At 36.4% G+C, this 18519-nt stretch overlaps 1 protein-coding gene across 2 annotated transcripts in view; it reads left to right on the top strand.

Moving 5' to 3' along the window:
* LOC114654147 (3'-5' RNA helicase YTHDC2) overlaps positions 1 to 18519 on the top strand; it is a 137275-nt gene that overhangs the window by 22267 nt on the left and 96489 nt on the right. For both annotated transcript variants that reach the window (XM_051929869.1, XM_051929868.1), the window contains 3 exons: positions 3015 to 3181; positions 14780 to 14882; positions 16304 to 16460. In XM_051929869.1, coding sequence (XP_051785829.1) covers positions 3015 to 3181; positions 14780 to 14882; positions 16304 to 16460 — 427 coding nt within the window. The remainder of the gene's footprint in view (positions 1 to 3014; positions 3182 to 14779; positions 14883 to 16303; positions 16461 to 18519) is intronic.

Genomic DNA, 18519 nt, shown 5'->3' with positions numbered 1-18519 from the left:
CCAAGTCAACGCCACGGTGTTCCCAAATGTACACTTTGCTGATAAACTGAGCGCACTTTGCACTGAGTTTGCACGGCGCTTTGGTGACTTTGAAGCACAGAAAAGTTATTTCGACCTGCTTCGCAACCCATTTGCTGTCGACTGTACCTGTTCAGATTCTGATGGAGCTGATAGAGCTGCAGTGTAATGGGACACTAAAGGCAAAGTACGACACTGTGGGGCCCGCACAGTTAATTCGCTTCATTCCTGAAGCAATGCCCCAGCTTCGTCTACATGCGGCTCGAACCTTGTGTATGTTTGGTAGCACATATCTGTGTGAGAAGTTGTTCTCTGTGATGAAGATTAACAAAGCATCACACAGGAGTCGTCTCACTGATGAACACCTGCAGTCCATCCTGAGAATCTCCACAACACAGAACCTAACCCAAAACTTAAATGAACTTGTTGCCAAAAAAAGATGCCAAGCATCAAGCTCTGACAAAATGGCATAAGAGCATATAAAATGGAAATTTTGATTTGTTATTATTTTCACTTTTACTTAAGAGCACAATTTTTATCTATATTTTCAGTTTTTTTGCAGCATGTTAATATTTTGAATCTGTATAATTTTGACAGGTGATATTTGTATGAAGAGAAAATATTTTAAGTTATTTTAACTTATTTTAAGTTTATTTATTTTGGAATAATATTGTATCCTGTCTATTTCGATTCATATTTATGTTCAAAAAAACTTTTAGTTTTAGTCTGTAAATAAATAATAAATGTTCATCTTGTTCGGCCCTCGACCTAAAGTGTGCTTTGAGTTTTTGGCCCCCTGTGCAATTGAATTTGACACCCCAGTTATAAGGGTTATAATGCTGTGAACTTGTTCTGTTTTATTTGTTATACTTTCAGGTATCGAACACTGTCTCTCTAAAATTATTACAGTTCCATTTCAAATGTTCACCAGAAGAAATCTGAAAAACCATTAGCATCCCACCCATGTTTTTTAAAGAATTTATTTAGTTTTTTATTTGTTATTTGTTGTTTTTTCATTTTTCTATTGCATGTGAGTTCTGTTGCCGGATTTACACTGCCTGAGGGAGTCAAGGAACAGTATTGAGTACTTATAATTTGCCCTGAAATGAATGTGACAAGCGACTATTAAAAACTTATCTCTTTTTAAAGCATCTTGGATGTGGTACAGCTACACTGACAGTAACAACCAGCATTAATCTGTTGTTTTTTAGGCTGCTAGTTTTCCTTTAGTCTTGAAGAAAATGTAGTTGTAAGATTCATGTGCTATTTAAATGTTTATCTGTCATTTGTTATCTTTCTGGGTATTCATACAAATGTATTTTGTGTATATTGATATTTTTGTATATGTTTTTGATTAGTTTAATAATTAAAAAATAAATAATTAATTTCAAATAATAGCTTTAAATAATTTGAAATAAATTATTAAATAATTTTAAAATAATAATATTCATATTATTAAATAATTATTAATTAAATTATAACTGTTAAATAATTTCAAATTCTTCAGTGGTCATTATAGTATAGCATTACATTCAGTTGTTTTGTTCCTAAAAATTTTAAAAGGCTGTCTGTGAATCAGTTTATTAAAAAAAAATAATAATAAATGAAAGTTTTTCCTTTTTGTATACAAATTTTTCCATAGCTCCACTAAGTACATACTTCTCTGCTTTCATGTTTTTCTTTATTCACTTCTGCATGAAGTTGAAATCGACATTCAGATGTGATTATTTATATTTTGGAGACTTGTGTCATGGGTTTGTTGTTCTTTCATTCATTCATTCATTTAAGACTTTATTGAGTGACAATACAGTAATTAAATATTAGACCAACCTTGAAATGTAAGTAATTTGATTCTTCACTGTTTAGAATCATTCATAAAGGACAGTAGAAACACAATACATTTCTTTGTGTTGTTGAATTTAAGGAATTTCTGCATCTTTTTTATTCTAGATTTTAGGAGTTAATCCAGCAATAGAACAGTCACAGTGAGTTTGTGGCACCAAATATTGTGAAGCTCAGTCACGTATAAATACATTATTCACAGTGCAACTTCATGTTTTTTAAAATCCTGTGAAATTGCTTTTATTCACACCTTTACCAAGAGTATAGGAGTATAGGCAGAATTGTTGTACCATTGTAAATTACAAATTCTGAAACATATTCATAATGCATATGGTGTGCCATACATTTTATGTCTGATTGACAAAAACAGACACTTGATACAGATTGTTACACATAACAGTGTCATTAGAGAGATTTTAGAAAATCATAATATATAGGCTACAAAAGGAAACTACATGGATATATTGAGCATTGTAAATACTGGCATTGTTTTAATAATTTTACCAGACACACAAATTAAGTAGCAAAGTAAAAGTCTCAAAGGCCTTGCTTGTAGTTAATGTAATTATGTATTTTAAGTAAAGAATGAGGAAATGACAAGGAAAAATTGTGTCATCAGTTAAGTTCCTTTAACTGTATGCATGGCCTTCTGATAATAACACCTCTGTCTTATTAATTCAGTGACAATCAATTAGGTTTGACATCTATATTTAATTCTTCCTCAGTAACACAATTTTATTATTTATTATTTTATTATTTATATTTTTTTATTATTTTATTAAGTTTCTTTGTCAAATCAAGGTTAGTTTTTATATAAACTGATATAAATGATTCTGCTCTAGTAATGACTAACCAAAAAATTACTTTGTTGTGTGTAAAGATGGCAGTGTTTTTTGGAACACATCCTCTGTGTAATAGGTATCATTTTCACTGCTTCTGTGAACTATAGGGACTTTGTAATTCAAAAAACAAGTATAATTTGGGAAATCAGGTATTGTATTAAAGTTTTGTAATAGATAAAGCCCTATTTACTGTCTTGTCTTTTTCAACTACAACTCATCTACGACAATGTAATTATGGAGATTAAACTGTCACTGTCCTATAGTGCTTTGGTTTTAAAGCTAAGGCAAAACCATTTGTGTTATTTTCTACAGATTCCACAGTTTCTCCTTGATGATTCCTTTAAGAATGGCATTCCATGTAGAATATTTTGCACTCAGCCAAGAAGGCTTGCTGCTATTGCTGTGGCGGAAAGAGTTGCAGCTGAAAGAGGAGAAAAAATTGGGCAGACTGTTGGATATCAAATTCGGCTGGAAAGCAGGTACAGGTTCCAGAATTTCCTTCATTTTCTTAAACTGTCTGGCATGATTTTGGTTGAGTTTGAAGGCAAAAATATTTTGTTTTTTCATTTTTTTGGCTAATGCTGAAATCCTATATGTTTTTATCAAAGCCAAAAGTGAGCTATGTACACTTTCAATTTTAAATAAGATTTTAAAAATTGATAGCCAGCAAACAAACACATAGACAAACAAACTCAGTGTAGTTTTATATTATAAAGGGAAACTTAATCACCTCATTGTTATTATTTGATGTAAATGTAAGTTAAAAATATATTTATCAGAACAGAGCTGTTGGCATGAGCAATAGAATTAACTGTTTTAATTTTGCAGTGCCAGTATTTGTGGAGGGCACTTTAGTATTATGAAGTCATGCACATTTTACAATGATTGATAATGCATTTAGCTACATATATTACTTTTTTTTTAAACCCAACATGGTGATTCAGTATTTATCGTTGCTTCCTTATAGCTCCAGAGTCATGGGTTTAACCCCAACACTGCATTTGAGGACTTTGTGTGTCCTCACTATATATGAATGGGTTTTTCTCTTCATGGTGCATGTTTTCTCCCACACCCCAAAGACACACATTATGTTAATTTGGCAAGTATAAATTGGCTGAATATGAGAGCAGGGTGAAACTGAGTATGCTCTGTACTGGACTGTATTTACTATTGTACCCTGTACTGAGATAGACACCAGCACCCTGTGACCCTGAACAAATAAGGGGGTTAGAAAATGGATTTCCGTTTTGGCTGTTTCAACAACTTTATCTGTATTATGTTTAACTGAATACAATCACCATTTGGTTGTTATATTAGATTGTCATTTTTGAATTAACTCAGTATTGTGAATGTATGTACCCTGTTCTCTGAGTTAGGATGGGTTTCATGTCTCTAGAAAATATCACTTAAGTGCTATTTTGGAAACGCCTTAAAATTTGAGATACCTAAACATCATGGCAAAGTCCAGTACTTTTAGAACAAGGTTCTTTGCACAGACAAGGTAAAGATGGAGTTAATTGGCCACAGTTCCAGAAGATATCTTGGGCGAAAACCAAAAACAGCATTTGACCAGAAGAATCTGGTCAACTGTAAGGCATGATGGTGGAAAATGTTATAGATTGGGGATGGTTTGATGCTTCAGGGCCTAGGCAGCTCACTATCATAGAAACCACTATGAATTCTTCATTCTACCAGAGATTGGTCGAGGATAATGCAAGACTATTTGTCAGATTGTTAAAACTCTACCAAAAATGAACCTTGCAACATGACGATAACCCTAAACATACCAGAAAATACACCAGAGAATGACTGAAAATAAGGAAATGGAGAGCTCTGAAGCCAAATAAAAGTCAGGATCTGAAACCCATCAAGATGTTGTGGAGGATTTGAAATGGGCTCTGCAGGCAGGACACCCCTCAAACATCCATATTACTAACCGAGAATGGTAAACCGGAAGGCACGGACCCAGGTACACGGCGATAGACGCAGGAGACATAGTGCGCAGGCGCCTACAGCACACAGAAAAGAGGATTCTGCACTGCACCCCAGAGTCAAACGGAAGACACTACGGGGTCCACAAAGATAGTATGGAAGGCGCGAGAAAGTATGAAAAGCGCATGCGCCTGCACGCGCTTCTGAACTAAACGTCCACACTACACAGCATGGTCCGGGTAATAAGAATAAACAAACTCTCCGTATTAAACGTTTGGCATCCTCACACGTCCAAACCGTATAGCATATGTGAATCACATTACAGTGATGCATTATTAACAGTACAACCACAGAAAACGCTCCGTATTAACAGTAAGTGCAATTATCCATATTACTAACGGTAGACAACGGATAACTAATGGAGTCAGGGTCACAGCTCCAAAACGATTCAGCTCAACTAACGGAGCTACAAAAACGAGCCCGCATGGACAAATACAATGAACATAGACGCCTACAACGCGCATCTGAAACTGCGGAAGCAAAGCAGGCACGGGTTCAAAACGAAACACCACAACTGACGGAGATACACACACGAGCCCGCCTGGATAAAATCATTGAACGCAGGCGCCTACGACGTGCGTCTGAAATGCCGCAAGCAAAGCAGGCATGGCTCCAAAACGAAAGAGCTCGACTAATGGGGCTACAAACACGAGCCCGCCTGTATAAAAACAATGAACTCAGGCGCCTACAACGCGCTTCTCAAACAACGCAACCAAAGAAGTCACGGCTCCAAAACGAAACATCTCAACTGACAGACATACAGAAACGAGCCCGCCTGAATACAATTAATGAACGCAGGCGCCTACAACGCGACTCAAACAGCAGAGGCAATACATAAATGGCAAAGAAAGGAACGACAAACAGCCGCTAAACAATTCCGCCAATTAGCTGACAACGCATTCTGTAATGAGTCCACTATTAATGAACATTCATTAGGATTAATGAATATCATTTGCTGTCATTGTCATTCACTTAACTTCCCTGAAGAAACAACTGGCACTACAACTAATGAGTTTACACGTTGTTGTCAAAAGGGTCAGGTTAGACTGCCTCCTTTAGATGACTTTCCTGAATATCTACGGAAGCTTCTAACTAACAATGTACCCGAAAGTAAAAACTTTATGGACTGCATTGGATCCTACAATAGTTCATTTCCTTTTGCATCTACCGGGGTAAATATCAGGCCACCAGCTGGCAATGGTACAAAAGTACTTACAGGATCACATTCTAACAATACTGTTTTGATTCCTACAGTTGACGTTCCAAGTTCTTACCTGGAATTACCTTTTACACTTAAACGACGCCAATTTCTCATTAAACCTGCATTTGCCATGACGATCAACAAATCCCAAGGACAAACCACGGACAGAGTTGGCATATACCTCTCTGAGCCTGTACTTGGACATGGCCAACTTTATGTAGCCTTCTCAAGAGTTCGGCGTTCATCTGACATTAAAGTTAAAGTTGTAGATACTCAATACCAAGGAAAACTCATTCAAGGACAGCACACCATCTTTACTACAAATGTTGTGTATAAAGAAATATTCAAATATATCTTTCTAATGTGTCATGCTATGGGTTCTTTACTTCCTTTGTTCGTCATCTACACCTTTACACTCCAATATATCTCATACATACATCAATGTATTCAGGTTACCCAACACCAGGGGTTGGCGAGCGAAGCGAGCAGGGGGCGAAGCCCCCTAGTCACACAGCTAAAAGAATTCTACATGGTGGAAAATGTTCTCACACTCTGTCAGAGACTGGTAGACAGTTACAGGAAACACCTACTTGTTTCTGGCAAGTGGAGCTATACACCAACTATTAAATCTAAGGGTGCATATACTTTTTTCAAAGATTGAAATGACACCTGTTATTTTTTTTTTTGACTACCTTATTTCAGTGTCAAATTTTCATTGTATTGTTCTTCAATTATGTCACCATTATCTAAAGATACTGTTTTAATTAAGATTAAATCTTGTTATGTCCACATATCAGCCAAGTAAAATAACTTTCCACTAGTCTCTGACTTTGACTCTGAAAAATGTGACCATTCCTTCAGTTGCAAGACGTTTGTGGATTTTTTGCATATACTGTTCATTTCAATTCCCTTGGTTTGGACATGAGCAGAGGAGAGATGCTGGGTGTATTGGGAAAAGGATGTTAAAGACAGATCTGCTAGGCAAAAGGAAAAGAGGAAGGCCTAAGAGAAGGTTTATGGATATGGTGAGAGAGGACATGCAGGTGATGGGTGTGACAGAGCAAGATGCAGAAGACAGGAAGATATGGAAAAAGATGATCTGCTGTGGCAACCCCTAAAGGGAGCAGCCAAAAGAAGAAGAAGACTGTTCTTTTCAATTCCCCCCTCCCATCCCAAACATTTCAATTGGATTCAAATTAGTCCATAAATGTACATTTCGTCTTTTTGAGGTATTTCTTGGTGGATTTGCTAGTGTCCTTAAGAATATTATTATGTTGAAAAGTCTATTTCTGGTATAACTTCAACTTTTGGGCAGATGGTCTCTTATTCTCCTCAAGCACATTTTGATATGATACAGAATTCACCACCACTGTGCTTCACAGTTGGTATTAGATTCTTCTGAAATGCTGCCTTAGTTTGCACCAAACATGTCTACTGTTACTGTGGCCAAACAACTGTTTTCTTTAGTTCATCTTTCCCCAGCGCATTGTTCCAGAAGGTGTGGTCTTTGCCTGTTTTTTCAGTAGCACACTGTAGCTTTGCTGTAATGTTAATTTTGGACAGCTAAGGCTTTTTTCCTGGAACTCCTAGCTTGCAGGTCAAATTTGTTCAGTCTCTTTCTAAATATACAGTAGATACATGCACCGTTACAACAACTTTTGCAATATATTTATGAAACCCTTTGCAGAGTGACATTGGAGCATTTATTTAAAAGAAATCCAACTATTTTCTTAACCCACCCACTAGTCATTTTGCTACATCTGTTAATAAAAAAGGGGTACTCCTAGAAGTAAGACAAAAAACAAGCCTGGACACACTGCTAGATATATAATACTGTAGTAGAATTAATATATTTTATAGATGTCTGATATGATTTATTTAAGATTCATTGTTAACCATATGAGCAAACCTTTTTGTATCATATTAAGTTGTATTTAATGTATAGTGTTGTAGTCTTTGTCTGTTGTTGCTAGCCGGAATGATGCATCCAAGAGCCCTGTACTGTACAAATGACAAATAACTTAACATTAGGTTTAGAAACTCCTGAATATTGGTTTCTTGTATTTGTTTTTTTGAAGTTATGTGTTGTACTATATGTTAGTGTATTGGCTAGGTTAACTTTGTGCATGTAGGTATTAATGTGTCCTATAGTGGACTGGTGCCCCATTCAGGGTTAGTGCCTGGTTTATTTAGATACTGGCAAGGTAGGTTACATCTTCCTGATGCCTTGTATCTGAATATGTTTGATCAACTGTTTCTGACAAATACTATGTCCAAGACATTCTAATTAAACCATAGACCCTAAAGGGAATATAGTGCACCACACTCAAGTTTCCATTTGTTAGTGTAACTGTTTTAACACTAGAATTACCAGAGCCTACTTCCATCCCACCTTAAATCGCTTCTTAAATCCGTTCGCACCTCTCCGCCAGGGTCTTTTGTCTTCTTGTGCAGATAAAAACAAGCTGCAAGCAGCTGGCTATTCCATCCCCCAGCTGACTTAGAACGTGCATGAACTTCTCCCAGCTCATGCCTTGATTGATTATCTGGGAGTGAAGTGGAGTTTTAGAGTGGAAATAATAGATTGTTATTTGGAACACATGCATTTCATGTGTGTTCTGTTTCTACAGTAATTTGTGTAAACACATTTTTAAAACAGAAACGTTTTTCATATTCTAGGAGTAAATGACAAAATGTAGTCATAAAATATAATGTATGAAGCCTGAAGTCCAAATATAAAAGAAACACTTTCACAAAAGGTACAAATATAACGGAACAAGTGCACTTTTATTCAAAAATATAGCTGCAGAAAAAAAAAGCCGCCTTAGTGTGCGACATTGGCACACATTTACTACGACTGCCGCCGTGGCGCAACAGTATCAGTTGCTGACTGAGAATCAAAAGGTCACGAGTTCGATCCTGCACGACTCCCTTTTGAGAAGTGAGTTGCTCTTATTCTTACTATTTTAGAATAAAAACATACATTTGACTTCAGTCTGTAATAGCCGCTGTAATTTATAATACTTGTAAAGGTTAGCTTTGGTTTTTTTTATTTTTTTTATTCACTTTTCATTCTCTCAGTCACGTTCAGGATTCCCGCCCCCCCCCCCCCATTTGAAACTGCTGTTTTCACATAAAGACTCGCTAGAGCTCTACAGTGTATCATGATACATACTATCACCCCCCCACCCAGGGATCTGACACACAAACGTTGGTGAATCTGCCTTCTTCGTATCTCACCGTCGCTTGATTTTCTTTTTATCAAGTTATGGTTCATGATGTCAAAAAAAAAACCCAGAGACACAGGTATGTATGATAAGTTTTCCCAGCTCATGCCTTGTTTGATTATCTGGGAGTGTCTGAACTGCTGGAGTTTTAGAGTGGAAATAATAGATCGTTATTTGGAACACACGCATTTCATGCGTGTTCTGTTTCTACAGTAATCTGTGTAAATACATTGTTAAAACAGAAACTTTTTCATATTTTAGTAATAAATGTTACAAAATGTAGGCATAAACTATATAATGTGTGAAGCCTGAAGTCCAAAGATCAAAAAAACACTTACAAAAGGTTCAAGAACAGTACAACACCTTCTGTGGCGTAACGCTAAGATTTGCTGACTCAGAACGCAGCAGCCCTGCCGTGCCTCTGAGATCCGAGTTTGATTCCCCACTGGGGAAAAAGTGTAATTTTTTTTTTCTTTTTAACCTTAAACGGACATAAAATTTATAAATTGGTATGCACTGTAAATCGTTAAGTTTAAAATGTTGATCGTGGTTATTTCTGTTGATTAATTCATGCTTTTTACTTAGAGTCAGAACAGGAGCTTATTCAGCTTCTGATCTGACTCTAACAGCACCAGTATAAATTCATACCCGATCTGACGCTGTTCGTTTTCAAATAATATTGCATTACTTCGACGATGTTTTCTGATTGGTACTATTCGCGTCATAAAATGATTTCTTCAAAACGTCACATATATTTGTCTCTTTCTTTTTTTAAAATGTGTGTTGATCACCACCAGCATGTTGTAGCACACAGCAACTGGCCACCTGCATGTTCTTGCGCATATTGAATAAGCGCACTGAATAAGACAGCACTATATGCAATCATCAGATTCAAATGTTAACAGTTCACACATACACAAGGATCGTTTTTCCTACATTTACAACGTGTGTACCTGTATGTTTATATGGTTATTTTTATATTGTCACGCTTGGGTCACAGATTTGCACAGAAACACACAAGGTTATAGAGAGACAAGAACTTTATTCAAACACTGCAAACAAACATTAGTCTCTTTTTCAAAAGTTTAAACGTGCTCCATGACAAGACAGAGATGACAGTTCCGTCTCACAATTAAAAGAATGCAAACATATCTACCTCTTCAAAGGAGTGCACATCAGGAGCAGAGAATGTCAGAGAGAGACAGAGAGAAAAGCAAACAATCAAAAATCAATAGGTGCTGTTTGGGCTTTTAAGTATGAATATCAGAGAGAGAGAGAGAAAAGCAAACAATCAAGAACCGATAGGTGCTGTTCGAGCTTTTTTACGTATGCAAAGCACCATGCGGGAAGCATATTGCTTGACAAAGCAGCCGCAAGTAAGCCCAGCAAGGAAGGGAGCAATGTGAAGGTAGTCTTTCAGCAGTTTTTAGACGAGCGTCCGTATCCTCTAGCAGTGCGAACAGCCCCCCTGCTCACACACCTCTGTCTGGAGCAGAGAATGTCAGAGCGAGAGAGAGACAGAAAAGCAAACAAATCAAAAATCAATAGGTGCTGTTTGGGCTTTTAAGTGTGCGAAGCACCGTGCGGGAAGCATATCGCACAAGAAAGTAACAAGTAAGCCCAGCAAGGAAGGGAGCAATGTGAAGGTAGTCTTTCAGCATTTTTTGAGGAGCGTCCGTATCCTCTAGGAGTGCGAACAGCCCCCCTGCTCACAATATATTTGAGGAGTTTTATTTAATACATAATACGTGCTCTGATTGGGTAACTTCTCAGCCATCTGCCAATAGCGTCCCTTGTATGAAATCAACTGGGCAAACCAACTGAGGAAGCATGTACCAGAAATTAAAAGACCCATTGTCCACTGAAACCCACGAACCAGCGAAAAATCTGAGATATATATTTAAATATGGGGCGGCACAGTGGTGCAGTGGTTGCGCTGCTGCCTCGCAGTTAGGACACCAGGGTTCGCTTCCCGGGTCCTCCCTGCGTGGAGTTTGCATGTTCTCCCCGTGTCTGCGTGGGTTTCCTCCGGGCACTCCGGTTTCCTCCCACAGTCCAAAGACATTCAGGTTAGGTGGATTAGCGATTCTAAACTGTCCCTAGTGTGTGCTTGGTGTGTGGGTGTATTTGTGTGTGTCCTGCGGTGGGTTGGCACACTGCCCGGGATTGGTTTCTGCCTTGTGCCCAGTGTTGGCTGGGATTGGCTCCAGCAGACCCCCGTTACCCTGTGTTCGGATTCAGCGGGTTGGAAAATGGATGGATGGATTTTTAAATATGCTTACATATAAAATCCGCGATAGAGTGAAGCCGCGAAAGTCAAAGTGCGATATAGCGAGGGATTACTGTAATCAATACATCCTTCAACACTGGGTTCGTGCCAGTCACTTTTAAAATCGCTTCTGTAACCCCCATGTTAAAAAAGTCTGGTCTTGATGGTGACGATCTTAACAATTTTCGGCCTATTTCCCACTTACCTTTTCTGTCAAAAGTTCTTGAGCGTGTTGTAGCCTCCCAGCTCACCAATTACTTAACCTCTAATAATTTGATGGAACCCTTTCAGTCTGGTTTCAGGGTGCAGCACAGCTGTGAAACTGCTCTTCTTCGGGTAACCAATGATTTACTTATGGAAGCAGACTCTGGACAAACCAGCATATTAATTCTGTTAGACCTCAGTGCAGCATTTGACACGGTCAGACATGACATTCTACTGTCCAGAATGATGAACATGCTGGGTATCTCTGGCACTGCCCTCCAGTAGTTCAAGTCCTATCTGACTGATAGGGAGAGTAGTCTTGGCAACAGCAGATCCAGCTCAGCGCCAATCACACAAGGATGAGTTCCTCAGGGCTCTGTCCTCGGCCCTCTTCTCTTCTGTATTTATATGCTTCCCCTTGGCCATATTATTTGTAGCTATGGATGGGGTTATCATTTTTATGCAGATGACATTTAACTCTATTTCAATGTCAAAAGTGCAACTTCATCAGAGTTTTCTCAGCTTACAGCCAGGAGCATAATTCTTTAAAATTAAATTGCAACAAAACCGAACTCCTGCAAATTGGCACTAAAGCACTATGTAAGAAAATTATCTCCTTTTCAGTCCCTCTTGACAGTGATCTCATCAGACCTTCTGATGCCAGGTGTCATTTTTGATTCTTCCCTTTCTTACTCTGCCCACATAAACCACATTAAGAAACTTTCCTACTTTCACCTCCGTAACATATCCCGTGTTCGCTCATTCCTCTCCTTTTATAATGCTGAGAAACTTGTCCATGCTTTTATCACATCCCGCATCGATTATTGTAACTCGCTGCTGGTAGGTGCCCCTTCTAATCTTATATCACATCTCCAGTTGATTCATAAGTCTGCTACAAGAGTCCTTGCACGAATCAGTAACAGTGAGCACATCACACCCATCCTGCTTCACCTTCACTGGCTCCCTGTGTCTTACCGGATTGAATATAAAATTCTGTTAATAACCTACAAAGCTTTAAATGGCCTTGCACCGGACTACATCAGTGACCTTCTAAATCACTATGCTTCTGTTCGCCTACTAAGGTCATCTGATTCTGGTAGTCTTGTTGTGCTTCACACTAACCTGCACTCTATGGGTGACAGGGCCTTCAGCTGCATAAAACCCAGACTTTGGAATGACATCCCGAAATTAATTAGGTCAGCTGACTCCATTCATTCTTTTAAAAAACAACTTAAAACTCATCTATTTAGGAAGGCCTTTAACTTAACTTAACATTCTGCCCTTTCTTTCAGTTTACCTCTCTGTCCAGGTGCTCAGGATAATTTGTATATCTGTTATATCACAAATTAGGTTATTTGTTAGTTTTTCTTTTAGTATTGAATTTACTATTTTACTCTGGTTTATTGTCCTTTATTCTATTTAATGCTTTGTTATCTGTTTTATTGTTCTATTCAGGAAAACATTTGTATCCAATGTTACTTATACCCTGCTGTTTTTATTTCTAAGACTCTGTGAAGCGCAGTGAGCATGGGAAAGACACTATATAAATAAAATGCATTATTATTTATTATTATTAGTAAAAGAACAGCATTAGTAGTAACAATAAAAGATGCCTAGTGCACATTAACAATACAATTCACTGTTAAACAGCTTTAAGCAGTATTGCTTATTCTATTTTTTAAAACCAAGTACATAAGGGTTCAAATTAATACTGAAAATGCATTATTAATGCTCTGATATAGCAGAAATAAAGTTACTAGTTTAAGTGTGCTGTGGAATAATTTACATCTCCCAACTCTTCAGCTGATTTATCTGGTTAAGAGTTAAGTGAAGCTGATGCCTATGTAGTTGCACAAGCTTTAATTAAACATCATGTTGGTCTTAGGGTGGAAGTTATCACTCACTGCGGAACAATTCAAGTCTCTTTAATCTGTGTATCTTTGAAATAGGGGTTGGAAGTAAAGGTAAAAACTGATTCCCATACTTACAGAGATTGGGTCGAGATTTCAACCCAAGTTTCTGAAATTGTGAAGTAGCAGAGCTCACCATTGACATTACCTACATTTCAGTAGTCACTAACACAACTAATGGTGTTTAAAACCTAATGTCTTTTTAAATGTGCATTCAGTCCTTGTGTGTTATATGTTCTAATGTGTTGTATTTGGTTTTGTTATTTGTTGATGATAACAATGTCATAACACCGAACGTTCTACCAATCCATCATCCATCCATCCATTTTCCAAAAAAAAAAAAAAAATGTGTTTTTATTATTGGTGCCAGTTTTACCTAAAATGTGATTGGATTATTATACGGTATATTATAATAGGACAGGGCCTTTAAATTCTTTTTTTATTTTCCTTGTATAAAATTGTGTCATATTACAAATATATCTTGACATTATTTTCTTGATAATTTCCTTTTCATTGTCCCTAGTGTGTGCTTGGTGTGTGTGTGTGTGTGTGTGTGTGCGTGTGCCCTGCAGTGGGCTGGCGCCCTGCCCGGGGTTTGTTCCCTGCCTTGCGCCATGTGTTGGTTGGGATTGGCTCCAGCAGACCCCCGTGACCCTGTAGTTAGGATATAGCGGGTTGGATAATGGATGGATGGATGGATGTTGAATTTTTGCTTGAAACTCAGGCCTTCACAACTTTGAAAAATGTTGAATTACTATTTACACATGCAAAAACAATATTGCACCATCCAAAGAAGTTGGCAAGTCTCCTTTACCAAACTGCAGATATGAAAATAAAGTTTAAAAGTATTGAAGAATTGACTGTGTTATAAATCTTTTTTTAAAATCTGATTATAAAATTCAATTAGTATAATCAGGTTTCTGACCAAAATAAAATTCAGTTAATGCAAAACAACACTGTCTGGTTCCAGCTACCAGTGCCACTTAACATCATTTCTACTGTATATATCTTTCTTAAGAAAAAAAAAATTGTTAAACAGTTTAAAAATAATACATTATAGTGTCTGGATTGTGGCTTAGTGCCTTACATTTCTTGCAGTGCTTTTTCTTAAATTGGAATGATATGTTCAGGAAACTGGGTTTTGAAAAATATATCTTGGAGCTCTGTATCTGACTCATGCTGTAATAGGATTTGACAGTAAATAGGCTGGCAAGTGTGTTTGTAATACTAATATTAAAGAGGGTTTATGTTTAAATGTCTTTTTATGATTTCAGAGTTTCTCCAAAGACGTTGCTTACCTTCTGTACTAGTGGAGTTCTGCTTCGAACACTGATGGCAGGAGATGCCTCATTTTCAACTGTTACTCATGTTATTGTGGTATGAAACATTTAAATATTCTACATTGTCCAGGACTTTTATTAAATTACATTTCTGACATTGGTACAGCCGTTAGCTGTGAAAATGGTTATCATCTTCAGTTGATTTAAGCATTGCCTTAAACTTGCACTTTTTTTGGTGACTTATTGATGAAGTAGCTGTTCTACCAGCCATCATCCTGAAGAGTAATAAAATATATTTTACAGCATAAAATAAATAGAAAACAGATACGACACTCATGACAACCTGAGTGAAATGAATTGTTTAGTGTTATTTAGCATCTAGTGCCTCCAAGCTTATTATGCACTTTTTTTGTAAGAGATCAAGATTGCAAAATCCATCCATCCATTATCCAACCTGCTATATCCTAACTACAGGGTCACGGGGGTCTGCTGGAGCCAATCCCAGCCAACACAGGGCGCAAAGCAGGAAACAAACCTCGGGCAGGGCGCCAGCCCACCGCAGAGATTGCAAAATTTTACTGTGAAATTAAGTGCAAGATTTAGAGAAATAGAAGAAATACAGCGACAAAGAACAATTTGTAGAACAGACTTAATAAGAATTATGTCAGTAGTTTAGTGGAATGCACCACAGTCGTAAGGTACAACTTAATGACTGATAGATAAATGAGGGTTGAGTAGCACCAGTTCTAAGCAGCACTCCTAGTGGATGCCCATAAAGTGTTCATACCCTCTCACTAAAGAAGATTTAAAAAGACTTTTGCTACCCAGGCTCAAGCACGGATATTATCACAAATGGGTAATTTGCTAGCTTATGATTTGCCCTAGTGAAAAATTAAATAAGATCTTTTTTGTCTTAAAATGAGCATTCAGAAAAGGGGGGACAGATGTTTGATATGATCAGCCATTAAACAGTTATTGAACTGGAAATGTAAAATTCTCAGTAATTATTGTGGTCAACATAAATACTGAAAGTCTGTTGCTTTATTAAGCAATCATTTCTAATTGCGTTTATATCATATTGTGTTCTGGAGATATTGAGGTTAAAAACGCAATGGTCCAATGAAAATAGCTTTTAGCGAAGTTGTCTTAGTTTATTTTTTTTCTATATATTTACATGTAGAAAATGTAACATTTTATTAGCCTATGGTCTAAGTTAAGATTAAATCAGACTTGAAAGTTTTATAGAAATAGGTGGAGTGGTTTTTGTATGATGCTAGAACAGGCAGACAAGACAGAAATGCAATTTTATATATTTATGATATACAGTAAAATAGTTAGTTTTTCAGAATTATTTATTTATTTATATATATTTATTGTATTCTGGATGTAAAATATGTACAGCATATATTATAGAAGAAAAACAAAAACATGCCAAATTCTCATTAGATTTTTAATATATAATTACCTATTATTTTTGAGTATTGTAATCCTTTAATATTTTTGTTTTCAATGTTCTAGGATGAAGTACATGAGAGAGATGGGCTAACTGACTTCCTGCTTACCAAGATGAGAGATTTATTACAGAAGCATCATTCTTTAAAGCTAATCCTGTCTAGTGCTGCCCTTGATGTTAGCCTTTTTAAAAGATACTTTGTGTCTTGTCCAGTTATTTATAGTAAGTATTACTTGGTACATTGTTTTTAATATTTATAGACCTCTTATTAGGGTAATGTTATTGAATATTAACTTGGAGATCTATAACAGGTTTTAACCTAGAACTCAGTAATTTAACATAATTTGCAGTCAATTTCAGAAATTCTTAAAAAAGTTAATTTTAAAATAATTGTCACCTTAGCTGGCTAAGCATGGTGTTCTGTTATATAATTTGTATTCAGTAATTGTCGTTTACTTATGGCTGAACTTAGGAACATTTTGAAAATTGTTAAATCGTCGCTAATGATTTGCATTTCATAAATAAATGATCAAGTAGTTTTATAGAACAGACCATTTTGAATAATTTTAGTATATGCCATACTTATTACTATAGCAGCAAGAAAAAATATATGCATCCTTTGGAATTACCTGAATTTATGCATTAATTTCTCATAAAATTGTGGGGTGATCTTCAACCAAGTAACAGTAATAGACGAATAGTCACATCCATTGATTACAATTCCTGATTCTAAGTAGTGTTTGGAAAGGTCATTAGCTTAGAGGTTCACATACCTTTTCCAACATACATTGTTAATGATTAAACAATGTGTTCAGTATTGACAATTAGTTCAGATGTTTATGAATCTTAGTTCTACTACTATTTTTAATTATATAGAGTATGAAGCATATTGTGTGTTTCTCAAATTTATCTCATGATATAGAGTTTTCACATTTTTGATGAGAAAGTGGAACATGCTGGACCTTTTTGGAATTAATATTATCTTTTTATAATGAAGTTTAATGAGAATATAACTATTTAAAGTTTGTCTGACTGCTATTTGATCTAATTATGATTTCTGATTATCATATGAAGATATATAAAACAGATATGTGCAACAGAGTGGATATTTATAGTGCAGATATACAGGAAATACATAATGTATGAAGTAAAACTGCATTTGAAATGTTCACAACTTTTACTTATTCTTCTTCCTCTTCATCTTTTCCCATTTCTATGGGGGATCCATCCTTCTCAATACAGCTCAGTCCTGCACCTTGTCCCCAGTCAGACCCTTTTCTTTCAAATCTTCTTTTTACTTTATTCATCCACCTCCGCTTTGGCTTCCTTTGCTTAAACTTCCCTTGTACTTCCAATCCCATCATTCCTTGCTCACATATTCATTGTCTCTCCTCATCACATGTCCATACCACTTCCACCTACTTTCCTATACTTTATTACATAACTCTTAATTTTCTTGTACCTTTGATTGTCTAATTTCTTACTCTGTTCTTTTTTGTAACTCCACACATCCATCTCAACATTCTCTTTTCTGACACATCTACCTTCTTCTCTTGCGCTTCCTTTGCTACCTATGTCTTAGCTGCATGCATCATTGCTGGTATTACCACTGTCTTAAAAACCTTATCTTTAACCTTCATCTTAATTCTTATATCACACAATACTTGTGATACCTTCTACCAATTGTTCCATGCACACTGCACTAAATTGGTAATCTCTACATGTAATTTTCTATCTTGGGCTACCACTTATCTTAGATATTTAAATGTATCCACTTTCCCTGCTGGCTAACCTCTGCATCCTGATTATGATTAAACCAAATTAATTAATCATTAGACAACCTTTACTTATTACACATTAGTGTGATGTTCTTTTCCTTTTAATGTTCTGACTTTAGATGCAGATCTTCCAAACTGTATCCAAACTGTCTTATCCATTGGACACATGTATAGAACATGTTTGTCATCGTGGAAATTATTGAAGAAGAGTGTGTACTTATAAAATGTATATTTACAAATTTAATGATATAAGTAATATCTGAATTGGAAAATATCAAAGTTTTTTTGTTTATTATATGAAAACCATCAAATGTAAAAATATTACATATTTTATGGGTTTTTTTGCCTAAGCTTAAGTATAAGTAATACAGGTCGAGCATTTATAATCGGAAGTCCTCAAAAGTCCAAAACTTTGAGTGCCGACATGATGCCACAAGTGGAAAACCTCATGGTGTTTCGGGAGGCAGGATGAGCAGTGCGATATCACGGCAGTTCAAAAAAGG

The sequence above is a fragment of the Erpetoichthys calabaricus genome, chromosome 7 (genome assembly GCF_900747795.2).
Source record: "Erpetoichthys calabaricus chromosome 7, fErpCal1.3, whole genome shotgun sequence".
In the NCBI taxonomy this organism is placed as follows: domain Eukaryota; kingdom Metazoa; phylum Chordata; class Cladistia; order Polypteriformes; family Polypteridae; genus Erpetoichthys; species Erpetoichthys calabaricus.
This window is presented reverse-complemented; position numbering and strand designations above follow the sequence as displayed.